Source organism: Gossypium hirsutum, chromosome D11, assembly GCF_007990345.1.
Source record: "Gossypium hirsutum isolate 1008001.06 chromosome D11, Gossypium_hirsutum_v2.1, whole genome shotgun sequence".
In the NCBI taxonomy this organism is placed as follows: Eukaryota; Viridiplantae; Streptophyta; class Magnoliopsida; order Malvales; family Malvaceae; genus Gossypium; species Gossypium hirsutum.
The window spans coordinates 51368773-51381113 of NC_053447.1; the positions used below are offsets into that span (position 1 = coordinate 51368773).

The following is a 12341-nucleotide window of genomic DNA, read 5'->3' on the forward strand; positions in this document are numbered from 1 at the left end:
AATCCATGCATTATTGTTGCGTAAGCTAATATAGTGATGTATCAAATTATGATGACATTTCACATCACAATATATTTTCTATCATCTTCCAAAAACAATGTATTTATGAATAAAAAATAGTATACGAAGACATTATAAATGGAATAAGTGAAGATATTTTCATTAAATGGATTTGCCTGGAAATAATTAGAAATATTACACTCTCATCATTTCAAATTCTTCCAACTAAAACAAAATATCAATTAGACAACACATATAAACAAGTTTTGATCAGATTAAAAAGGCTTTTATACAGTTCCTGACTCATACATATCCCACAACAGTATTTTCATTTTTTAGTCTTCCCCATTTGGAGAGATATGTGCTTATATTTTAAAAAAAAATGAAAAAGTCATGATTGATTGTATTGCTAGTCTGCTTCGCCGTACAGCAAGATCAAAGATTCAGAAATATACAATAAGAATAATACATTGAAGTAAAGCATCTTTGTTGTTAAAAAATGGCAGATGCTTAAAGACAACTGATGCCTCCCCCACAAGTTCAGAGTTCAAACTTGATGACTTGACGATGCACGGTAAATGTGGTCGAGATATGCCATAGGAACATACACTGCATTTGTGAGGGAGCTGTGGCGCCATCCATAAGATATGTAAACCAATGCCCCCATAATCAGCCAGATCGAAACCCGGATCCATGTCCCAACTCTGTTTCACAGAACCAAATGGGGTTATCAAAAGTATTTGATAGAATGCATCTGTCGGTAGATTTCAGCAAAAGGAAGAGAGGTTCATGGTTGATTACTCACCCAAGACTCATTAGTAAATATGAGTTGATCAAAATGCAAGCTGCCGGTAAAAACGGAACAAACGGGCAAAGGAAACCTGTAAACATATGACAGGTGACGGATATTATGTTTCAAACCGAAATCTCATCCATGTTTATTGCATAAAAATTTGAACATACCTCCTGTGTGCCCGAAGCTGTGCCTAGCTTCATCCTGGTTTAAACATGCAAGAACAACCAAACTGCACAACAGGATCGCTGCACCGACTGCGCCCAAACTGAAATGAACAAGGCTGACACAGCCCAACAGGACAATTAAAAGCATAAGAATGTTTGACTTATAAACTATGATAAAATCATGCTTTGTCATTCCACATTCCAAAGAAATATGATATGAGATTCTCAGTCTATCCGCCTTGAGGACATTAAGCTCATGTCCGATCAGTCTGAAACAGCTCAATTCATGTTTCTCATTAAATTACATCCTCCACATGAAGGCATCTCATTTTTCTTTAGACCATCCATGCAAATAAAGAAATCCTTTCCCTTCCCCACCATAATGCACCCAAGCAAGCATTTGAGCTTACATGAGTGAGATGTGTCCCTGCTACAAGAGCTAAAAGGCCTTAACAAGTCAATTAGTCGGCAAGTGCATACTTAACAATGTGAAATTTGGGGAAGGGCAGCTTTCTTGAGAATGACATTTACAAGCACCAGATGAAGAAACTAAAGTAGAAAGACTTCGAAAAAGTTGACAAACCTTGGAAGGTATTCAACAGAAGCTGCAGATGTAAGAACAAGAACACCTATGCAGAAAAGGGCTATATTCCAAATTGCAATGTTCCTCCGTCTCCGCGGATTTTGTTTATCTGTAAAGGAATGTGAAGACAAAATGCTATCATTAGAGAAAATGAAAACTACATGCGGTCACATGGTAAACAAATGCATTTTTCATAAATGATATAGGCTATGCTAATTCTGAAAGCAAAAGCAACAAAAACGGGCACATTCTAGATAATAAGGAGGATGTACGAGTACGTTTTACTTCTTTGACTATGAGAGGTCAATACAGAAGGGTTCCAAGGCCTCCTTTATTAACAAATAAAAGCTATAGTTAAATTGTTGCATTTCTTTGCCTAATTTCATTCTTTCTGCACACTGCCATCTGAATGAACTTGTATACCTTGATTACCTTCACAGAATTGCTTTTCAATAAGAGGACACTGAATTGAAGCCTCCCCATACTCTGACTGACTTGGCCTTTGCTCGACAATATCAGCATCATTAAATTCTTTTCTTTCCATCGACTGACTATCATCATCAAGCTGCTTCCTCACTGAATCAATGAACTGTTGAAGAGATGATGGAAGTGGCACCTCTTCTGGAGGAGCATATCTGAGTATTAAGATCGAAATTGCAACAACAGTGAATGCAAGCAGAGTACCAACACTAACCTGCACCAGAGATAGAAAAAAGCATCTTATGCTTAACAGACATACATTCTTCCCCACAAACTTTTGTACTTCATAGTTAATTGGTATGAAACAACTTACCATCCCGGACAATTCCGAAACGTCCATAAAAAAAGCCAATACTGCAGCAAGCATACCGGTTGTCACTGTGCTCTTTACTGGAACTTGGGTGCGTGTACTGATGTCAGAAAAGAATGCAGGTAATAATCCATCCCTGGCCATTGCCATCAAGAGTCGTGGCTGAAGAAATATGCATAAAGTCAAATATGTACAATACCACATCCTCATGCAAATTTAGAACCAGTTAAGCAGCAATAGAAGTATGAACCAGAATTACTAATTGTAAGTAAATATCAACTTACCTGAGGAAGAAGTGAACCCATCAAACTTGCACAGAGAGCAGTAACTGCCCCAGCTGTGACTATGTATCTACAAGTATAAAAACCAAACATGGAGTTCAAAAGTAAGTTTTGGAGCACAGGCTTTAAAAATTAAAGGATGAAACAACACCATGAACTACCAAAAGAATACAATGCTTACGCAGCCCACTGCATTCCGTTGGCAGAAAAAGCTGAGGAGATAGGAGTGTCTGGATTCAATGCATAGTATGGAACTAAGCCAACAATAACAACTGATACGAGCATGTACAAAATACAACACAGTGTCAAAGTCATCCCTATGCCCAACGGTAAATCTCGTAAAGGTCTTTTTGTCTGCCATGAAGAGGGGGAAAGGATATATATCAAAAAGAGATCACAATAAGGTGGCTTGCCAGTCATGCGAATCGACTCAACATAAAAGGACATATTAGTACTTAGGGTGCTCATTTTATCTATGGTAAATCTCGTAAAGGTCTTTTTGTCTTCCATGATGAGGGGGGAAAAGGATATATATCAAAAAGAGATCATAATAAGGTGGCTTGTCAGTCATGCGAATCAACTCAATGTAAAAGGACATATTAGTATTTAGGGTGCTTATTTTATCTATGGTAAATCTCGTAAAGGTCTTTTTGTCTGCCATGAAGAGGGGAAAAAGGATATATATCAAAAATAGATCATAATAAGGTGCCTTGTCAGTCATGCGAATCGGCTCAATGTAAAAGGACATATTAGTATTTAGCATGCTTATTTTATCTATGGTAAAGATAGATAATGGCAGGAGAGCATCATGAAAATCCAGTAATACCTCTTCAGCAGCACCAGTAACTGCATCAAAGCCTATATATGAAAAAAACACAATAGCAGATCCTGCTAGCATCCCATTTAGCCCAAAGGGGAAAAACCTGCAAACTTGAAAGGAAAACATAAAAAGGAGAGTAAAGCATTCAAAAAAAAACTGAGCAAAGTCGAAGAAAAAAACATTATAGCTACCGGCCATGAAGTTCATAACCAACCCATCCAGTCTTGCAAGCCAAATAGCCACCAGCTACTATAATGAAAAGCATGGCACACACATTCACCGTTGTAACAATTGTTTGTACCAGTGAACTCTGTAATATCAAGTGTTAAATGAAAGCATTTACAAAAAACTTGATACACCTAAAACAGATAGAAAACCAATAGTCCACCTCCTTGATTCCGGCACACAGCAGAAACGTGACGATAAGAACTAAAATGGCTGCACATGGATCCACCACAACTCCGAGCTGAGGGATAGTGTGACGAACCAAAAAGGCAGGCAGATTACCTTCACCTCCCAAAAATAAGGCCTGAAACACAGAGCAATGAAGATCTTACAACATTCGCTCAAGTGAGGTAATAAATTACAGTATTACGCCAAAATTTTAGAAGTAAATCCTCACTATATTCGGTGATATGCCACGAGCAATAGCAGCACCACCAATTGTGTATTCTAGAATCAAAGACCAACCGATCAACCAAGCAACACTGCAAGTAACCACATTCTTACGTTACAAACCGAAATCAGATGCAATTATATAGAAAAACTGGAAAATATAAAATGATCCAATGATTTTAGTTTACCTTTCCCCTATGCATATATAGGCATAATGATATGCACTCCCAGCAGATGGGCAACGACTAGCAAGCTCCGCATAACAAAATGCGGAGAGCGCGGCAGCTAGTCCGGCAATGAGAAATGAAACAGTAAGAGCAGGTCCTGTGTGCTCTCTAGCAACTGTTCCAACAAGAACATATACCCCAGCTCCAATGGTTGTCCCTACTCCTGATTAATACAACATTCATTTAACAAATGTCAATGTGTATGAAACATCTAAAACGACTACCGCTATAGCTCCAAACATGAATTAAAATCCTTAAAGAAAACCAACAAACACCCATCACCCCCAAATTCAACAAGCTCAGTATTCAGTCACCCTGGTTCCATCTCCATGACTAAAACTACACTAAAGACCAAATTTTCACAGAAACAACCGACACTTTTGCTTCAAAACAAAAACCAAAAAACAGGAGAGAACAGGAATAAACTGAAATGCCTATAAAACCAGAATATATATACCAAATGAAAATATGAGATAAGATGAACAAAAAATAAAATAAAATAAACCCAAATAGCAGAAGTACAAATTGAAGCAAAGTAATAGCAGGAATACCAATGGCAGTGAGGTCAAGAGCAGTTAGTTTCCTGGCTAATTGGTGACCTTCTCTCCTTACATGGACCGAATCAACTTGTTTTCTTCTAACTAAGCTTTTGAAACCCTTTGAACACTTTGAAAGTAGTGCTTCACCCTTGTCTTGCATACTAACAATCATACTTCAAAAAAATTCCTTTTGTTTACTTCCTGTTTTGTTGGGTGAAAATTTTATTAGCAGAAGAATAAAATGAATGAGCTTTTGATGAATTTACAGGAAACCCATATGACAAATAATGTTAAAGAATTAGAAAGAAGAAAGGTTTTTGACCTTTTGGAGATAACTAAGAGGCAGAGAGATAACAGCTTTGGTCTAAATATGGGGCGAACACGTCGTGGTTACGTGTAAAAGAGTCTTCATATTTATATCGCCATCCAATCTAAACAAAGAAACCATTAAAACAGCAATGTCTCATGATTTGTCACTAAAGACATTAATAGAAAAAAAGATCATTTTTAATAAATGCGATAACATCGGTTACAATTTTTTTTTTTTTGGTTGAGATATCATTCACAATTTAATATTGTACAACTCCATCAAAATAAAGTAATAATGGTAACTAATATTTAATTACAGAATAAATAAATATATGATATCTTTTTTATTGTATCTATAAAAAAACTTTTTACTATATATATTTTTGAGTACTTTTTATTATATTAATATGAATTATATATATTACTAATACTGGTGATTGAGGAATGTGAAAGTGAAAACTACATGCTTATGTAATGAAACACATAATCTGTTATGTATCGCATAATATGATATATATATGTAATATATATAATTGAAATTATATTTTGGCTTATGCATAGTGAAAAAAGGAATTATGTAATACATATATTTATAAAACATATATATAAAAACAATATATCAAACTTGAGTTAAATGATAAAAATATAATTACTAAAAATTATTGGGGTTTGAATTAAAATCCTATTATGTTTATTCATATTTCTATTTTTTAATATAAAATTTATAAAATAACAAAAACATTCTCAAAATATTATAGTTTATTTTTTTCATCATTATCTAATTGACTCGTGACTCCAAATTTAGAAAAGAGTTTACTATAAATAGAGATTAAATAGAATAGTCTAAGTTGTGATTAAAATATTTATAAGAAAATATTAAGTAAATACATATGATAGAAAAAATATACATGCACTCTAAATATTTTTGGATCATTATTCGACACCTAAAATATTTTATGCAAGAAACTAGTACTTACAGTTTTGATACAATTTTTAAAATAAAAAGAGGTAAAATTTAAGCTTTTAAAATTGGAAAACATCAAGCCTTCTATCATGTATTACAAAAGTGAAAGTGAGGCATATAAAATACTTTAGGCAAAGATCCAATCAATCGTTTCAAAGGATTTTCTTTTTTTTAAAGGAAAGAATAAAAGAGCTGCTTTCTGAACCTAATCACTGAATCCGTCTAGGTTCTTACAAGCGACAACATGAGAATCAACACGCAGACATAAGTGAATGTCAGTAATACTTTATGGTTGGTAAACATGATTTTCAATGGATTTTTTGTTTTCCTTTTTAAGATTATTTATTTAATATTTTTATACAAACCTAAAGAGCAAATTATACTGTAGCATGTGCCCAACATAAGTACATTGCAAGGGTAACTTAGTCACAGACACAACATACAATACAACAACATGAAAACATTAAAAGAAAAAAGAAACATTCATAAGATAGAGATAAAAAGAGGCCAAGGCAAATGTTTTCCTCGCTAATTAATAGTTTTTCTTTTCTTTTCTTTTGCTTTATCCCTATCTAATGTCCTCCAAAGTTAGTTGTAAAAACAATGTACCACCATGTTCCCATCAGCTGCGGCTGCGGCTGCGGCATCATTCCTCTTGCCTTGGACTCCCCTCGCCATCGCCACCACCATCAAGCTGAACCCACATGCCTTGATTTTGTTCCCCTCCGTTTTCCCAGGTTTGTTGCCTTACACTCCGGTTAATTGTATCACCACCATCAGAAAGATGTGCCCACACGCTCCGGCTCTTTCCCCCACCACTGAATTCTTCCTCACATCCTGCAACAGTCTTGAGTAGCTCTGACTGCAGTGATGGGCAGTTTTCTTTGAGATACTCAAAACCGTCTGAACGCATAACAGCTGCACCGATAGAATAGTCAGAAACTGGACAAAGTTAAGAGTGCTGAGAACCTTAGGCTCTGCTCTTGATTCCAGGATTTTCACTAACTTCAGGAATTTGTGAAGAGCAAAAAGCCTCACAAAGAGAAAAGAATGGCCACATGAGATGATGTTATCTAAGACACTTTTATGATCTGGAATACTCGGTACTGACCTGACCCATGGGCTGGGACAGGCTGACTTAGGCTTGAAAAACATGGCAGAAGCCTGACCTCAAATAGGTAAGACCAGCAGGCTGCCCGGAGCCTGGGTCCATAAACAGCCGGAACCAGAAATACAAAATATGACCCTTCTCAGAAACTACGTTCATCATAAATAAGAATGCTTAGCATCATCTCAAGACATTTTCAGATTTGGAATACACACAAACATGCCAGGAAAGGGAATTACTACTTTTTTTCCATGTTCATCATAATGGTGAATGCTGAGAATCACCTCAAGACATTTGGAAAAGGCCACCAGACTATACCCTGCACATGGTGATGTCCAGCGCTTCTATATAACATAAAATTTGGAAAAGCAAAAAAAAGAACTGAAAACTTACCAACAAGATTTTCAGCAGCAAATTTTAAGCAAACAGATTTTAGATCCATAGCATAATGACGATCAGCCAGCGCTAAAATATTTGCGACTGAGTTCACAGATATATCCTTGCAGAGTACAGATTCGCACATCAGTCTAAGTCTAGGCAAGTCATATTTGTCTGCTGCTGCCAACAACTTTGCAGCCAATGCATCTGATACAGATGGCATAGAAGATGAACTAGTCCCAACGAACTCCTCATCATCAATAAGACTGTCTCTGTATATGAAGTGCAGCAAAGCCTATCAAATACACATAATAGAGAATGTTAGGAAAATAAAACCACACCAACAGCAGATTCTAGTGCCATATAAAGAGCTAACATGAATTTAAGCAGAATTACAGCCAAATCTAAGGTAAGTGAAATGAGGTAGAAAATGTTACCTTAAAAACCTTAGGCTCCATATCTGTAACAACTATTTCATTATCATCTTCCATCCGATCAGAAAATTCAGCTTCAAATACAGGAGACCTAGCAGCTAATACCAGCTTGTGAGCATGAAACTTTTCCCCAAACACATTAAAAGTAATATCTGACCCTTCTTCATTTTCCAATAAGATGCCAAAATGGGAACCGATATCAGACTCAGGGACCTGTATTGAGTGCAACCTTGGGCAGTCTGTTTCAGAAACTACAACACCAACAGTGCAATTTATTTTTAAGCAATCATCCTTGAGGAAATCAGATGTTTCAAGCATAGCCCGCCTGAAGAAACGCTTGTATCCCCTGAAAACAAAGAAGACATTGAATTGATTTCAACCCATTGAAAGTGAAAATGAGTCAAGTGTAGGCAAGCAATTGAACTCAAAATATATGCTTCAAATAAGATAAGAGGGAAAAATAGAACCCTAGTCCTGAAAGAAGTATGACCGTAATTAACTAAAACTGGTGGGTAGGCCCAACTTAAATTATGTGAACAGTCCACTTTTGCTTTGTTTATATATGGTAAACATAAATGTTACATGAATCTGACATATTCGAAAACCAGTAGACTACTCATAAAATAGAAAATAAATAACTATTATTATTATCCACGGTTAACTTTTTTTAACAATAAATAACAAGTTGTAGTGGTACAATAATAAAAAAATTAAGGTGATAAACTCTTCATAAGAGATTCCTAGCCATCTAAAGCAATGATATGGTTATGTTCTATGTTGCTCCAACCCTTCATTTTCACTGAAAGATGTGTTGGACTCATATTCGGATATGAATAAGAAAGTACAACTCTCCAAATGAATGGAAATACTTAGAAAAAATGACCAGACCTTTCAGACACATACACGTAGCCAACATTCAACCCCAAGCTTGAGTAACACTGGGTATGCGTCAAAGTTGAAAAGTGAATAAGACAAACATCAAAGGTTGTGTAACGAGAAGAGATTCTCCACATGGATGAAATCCAATGATCATAAAAATAGCTTAGTAAGTATAACTAATTGAGATTTCATCTTATGAAGAAATAATAAATGTTAACTTGAAAAAGAAAAAAACTCATCTTATGCTCCCCTTAAGGGAACCAAGTATTCAACCCAAGAGATATGCTAGTGGTGCAAGGAAAAAGCAGATATTGTTCCTCATCTCCTTCCTTGCCCTCCTCATAACCATGCTGACACGAAGAGAGAGAGAGATATGGTAGCAAAACTCTAAAGAACAGAAGCATTATAAGGCACCGAGATATCTTCCTCCTTCCTCTTTCATGTATAGGCAAAGGAGTACATATGCAGAAAGAGTTCATGGAAGAGCAAGACGTAAAGTGGATCTCAAAAATGAAACCATATTCTGTAAGACTCTTTTTCTCATTTGCTCTAAAAAGGGAGACAGATAATCCCCATAAATGCATACATCCCATGCAATCCGGTGCATCTACCAGCTGGTTAAGTATTTATTTGCGCATTTCAGTGAACATTTTTTATTTATTATCCTATCTGTCTTATCCTAGTTCTATTTCCGTAAATTTTACTGTCTAGCGTTTTTTTCATTTTTCCCATTCTGTAAAGTGAAATTAAGTCCACTTTAGTTCCAAGTAGAGTTAATTTCATAACAAGAAGTTCTAACAGAATTTGCATGTCATGACTAAGAATTGACTGACCATTTCTTTGCTATTCTACCACTTAAGACAGATGCTTATTTAAGAATGTTAACAACAAATTTATGATGGAACTCTAACTCTAAAAATGGTACCAGCAACTTACTCCAATAGCATGAAGAGGCAAATAACCGCATTGATGGCTTATGTTTTGATAAACTTTTAAGAGTAAAATGCAGGTTTGGCAGGAATAGAAATACCATGAACTTACAATCTTGAATTTTAATTAACATGATAACCACTCCCAAAAGAGATCCTTTCTTTTTCTTTTTTTTTCTTTGGCAAAGATTATTTGCTTCAATAGTGTAGTGAATACTACACCTTCATTTTGACATAAAAACTCAGTAAAAAGTTGCATCATCCTTGAGTATGATATGACAAGTTTTATCGTTTCCATAAGTACCACTCAATATACCTAGATACAATCTATTCTGATTAATCCCTTCTATTAATCAATCCCTATCTAACAATCCCAATTTTTCAATTTGTTAATGATCCTTTTTCTCCATTATTTATTTTCTCACTGTCATTTAAAACATTGTACAAAATATCCATCACAAAGCTTGAGAACAAAACTTTAACAACAATCACAGACCAATAAACTAGAAAATATCAAAATTTCTGATTTTGTTCGGTACAAAAGGGAGCAATATGGCTGGAATCTAAAGTTTGAACTCATATCGCCATCCTTACCACTTGAGCTGAGGCCAAGTAGCAAAATTATTCTCAATTTCCAGTGCATTTATCATACATCCTTCATCAAACCATCATTTCCCATTCACGTCTAATTCTTCAAAAGCATCAATATTTCTCATTTCCCCCTTTTTTTCTACACTCATTTCTTTAACCCGCTACCAAAATTCTTCAAACCCATCAACCAGAATAGTCCCTCGCAAAAAAAACCCTAAAATTTAACTAAGAATTTAAACAATAAATCAATCGTTTCCTTTTTTTTTTTCAATAATCCTTCTACAAACCCTTATTTCCCTAAAAAAATAGAAAATTCTACCAAAAGCCTTTACAGAAAACCAAAGTTCATCGGTATTAGAACACCCAAAAGATAAAACAATTTAAAAACGAAGAAGCGATTTCCTTACCACATGCTTCCCCTATACTTAAGGGTATAAGGGCCACTTTCAAGAGCTCGATCAAAATGGCTATGAACTTTATGTTTCCCTTTCCCACTTTGATCCAAAAGAGTTAACTCGAAAAGGGCTCTAACATCTGTGCCTTCGCTTGCTAAAGCTACGAAAACGGAGACATAGGTTGAATGATCTTCTGGGTTTTTACCATCAGGATAAAAGTAAATTGCCCATTGATAGCCTCCCACGGTGAAGCTCTCGCTGGCTATGTGTTTGCCAACGCCCATGCCTTTGGCTAAGGAATACCCTTTGATCGTGAAACGGTGGGAGCCATTGACGGTCTGGGTTACAGACCGGGAGCTTGTCGGTGAACCCAGAGGAGAGGGCATGGGTTGGGGGAGTTTTTAGAGGTTTCTGGGATTTTTGGTTGTTTTCTTGGGAAAGTGAAAGAAAATTTTAGTCAGGAAACAGGGAAGGATGAATTTGGCATTCCTTTTAAAATTAATTGGATTTTTATGATTAATGGTGTGAATGTGACGAGAGAGGTTATTGGCTCGCCCACGAACGTTATGAATAGCTAAATCATATTCTAATTAGGTTTAACTCTGCTCTCAATCCCTATACTCTTTACACCTTTAAAATCTAGTCTTTTTATTTTTAATTTTAGAAATTTGTTTTTCCTCTTTTCGATTTAATACTTGAAGTTCAATTAATGAATTGGTTATGTGGTGCTTTTAAAATAAACAAATTTCTCACATATCAATTTAAACTAAGTGAAGGTCTTTTAAATTTTAAAAAACAAATTCCATATGTAGCCTGAGTTCGAATCGTACTAGTCGTGTTTGTTATTTAGACTTATTGTAATTCTTTTCAAATATGTAGTATTAGTTGTATAAATAATTTCTTATTTTAAAAATATCACATAATGCGAAAATCTTATTAATTAGACTTTTAAGAAAATTAAATTTTAAAAATGTGAGTAAAGAGACAAGAAGCATACTTAAACTATAATAATTAATAAATTAATTAATCAGTTGAGTGAGAAATGAAATCGAAATTAATGAATTTGATTTCTAAGTTAGAGGAGTTGAATAATGTAAATTGCCCTTGCATGTAGGTTGAAACAAGAATAACATTTTTTTATTTTATTTTTAAGTAATGGTTTAATTAATGATTTGGTTTATGAAGTTTACTTGATTTTTGTTTTTGATATTTAAACTTCTTTTATACATTTTCATACTTCAAATGTCATTTTGTTATAGTTTTTAGTTAAAAAAAAAATTAACATATTACACTTTTGTCTTTTAAGTTAATTATACCTACACCTAACCTAGCGAGCTAAGAGCATTTGTGAACCTTGAACTTTGTAAAATTTCATTTAAATCATTTTGAGTTTTTTAAATTTTATTTTTATATCATAATTAGTGCCTAAAGATAAAATAAATATGTGTTTAGCTTTCTCAATTTTTTATTATTATAGAATTTATAATTTTTATGTTTTTAGTTTAATTTGATAAACTAAGACAAATAAGTATATAAATA

The 12341-nt window shown here is 34.6% G+C and overlaps 2 protein-coding genes across 4 annotated transcripts; both read right to left on the reverse strand.

The window, feature by feature from the left end:
• Positions 1–256: 256 nt before the first annotated feature.
• LOC107913630 (cationic amino acid transporter 4, vacuolar) lies at positions 257–5281 on the reverse strand. Of its 2 annotated transcripts, none has more exons than XM_016842277.2 (15): positions 5138–5281; positions 4828–5016; positions 4238–4439; positions 4057–4141; positions 3823–3963; positions 3626–3744; positions 3441–3537; positions 2796–2968; positions 2618–2684; positions 2337–2495; positions 1967–2237; positions 1544–1652; positions 964–1076; positions 806–881; positions 257–704 (listed from the first exon to the last, which is right to left on the reverse strand). In XM_016842277.2, exons 2-15 carry the CDS (start codon positions 4985–4987, stop codon positions 548–550), a joined length of 1929 nt encoding a protein of 642 aa, XP_016697766.1. In that variant the 5' UTR covers positions 4988–5016; positions 5138–5281; the 3' UTR covers positions 257–547. The 2 variants fall into 2 exon arrangements, with proteins under 2 accessions (XP_016697766.1, XP_016697767.1); XM_016842278.2 differs by having other exon boundaries at positions 1976–2237; positions 5138–5270.
• Positions 5282–6480: 1199 nt separating this feature from the next.
• Positions 6481–11400, reverse strand: LOC107913631 (BTB/POZ and MATH domain-containing protein 4). 2 transcript variants are annotated; one of them, XM_016842279.2, is made up of 4 exons: positions 10815–11400; positions 8012–8354; positions 7590–7869; positions 6481–7006 (listed from the first exon to the last, which is right to left on the reverse strand). In XM_016842279.2, the coding sequence occupies exons 1-4, from the start codon at positions 11186–11188 to the stop codon at positions 6735–6737; spliced, it is 1269 nt and encodes a 422-aa protein (XP_016697768.1). In that variant the 5' UTR covers positions 11189–11400; the 3' UTR covers positions 6481–6734. The 2 variants fall into 2 exon arrangements, with proteins under 2 accessions (XP_016697768.1, XP_016697769.1); XM_016842280.2 differs by lacking the exon at positions 10815–11400 and adding an exon at positions 8897–10000.
• Between the last annotated feature and the right edge of the window lie 941 nt (positions 11401–12341).

Excerpts from the sequence above, each read along its gene's own strand:
- LOC107913630 (XM_016842277.2), bottom strand. The coding sequence starts at position 4,987 with ATGATTGTTAGTATGCAAGACAAGGGTGAAGCACTACTTTCAAAGTGT. Across the intron at positions 2,969-3,440 it reads TTACTGGTGCTGCTGAAGAG|ACAAAAAGACCTTTACGAGA; the intron begins GTATTACTGGAT and ends TCTTCATGGCAG. Across the intron at positions 2,496-2,617 it reads TGGGTTCACTTCTTCCTCAG|CCACGACTCTTGATGGCAAT; the intron begins GTAAGTTGATAT and ends ATATTTCTTCAG.
- LOC107913631 (XM_016842279.2), bottom strand. The coding sequence starts at position 11,188 with ATGCCCTCTCCTCTGGGTTCACCGACAAGCTCCCGGTCTGTAACCCAG. Across the intron at positions 7,870-8,011 it reads TGGAGCCTAAGGTTTTTAAG|GCTTTGCTGCACTTCATATA; the intron begins GTAACATTTTCT and ends TGTATTTGATAG. Across the intron at positions 7,007-7,589 it reads TGCTGCTGAAAATCTTGTTG|CTGTTATGCGTTCAGACGGT; the intron begins GTAAGTTTTCAG and ends CTATCGGTGCAG.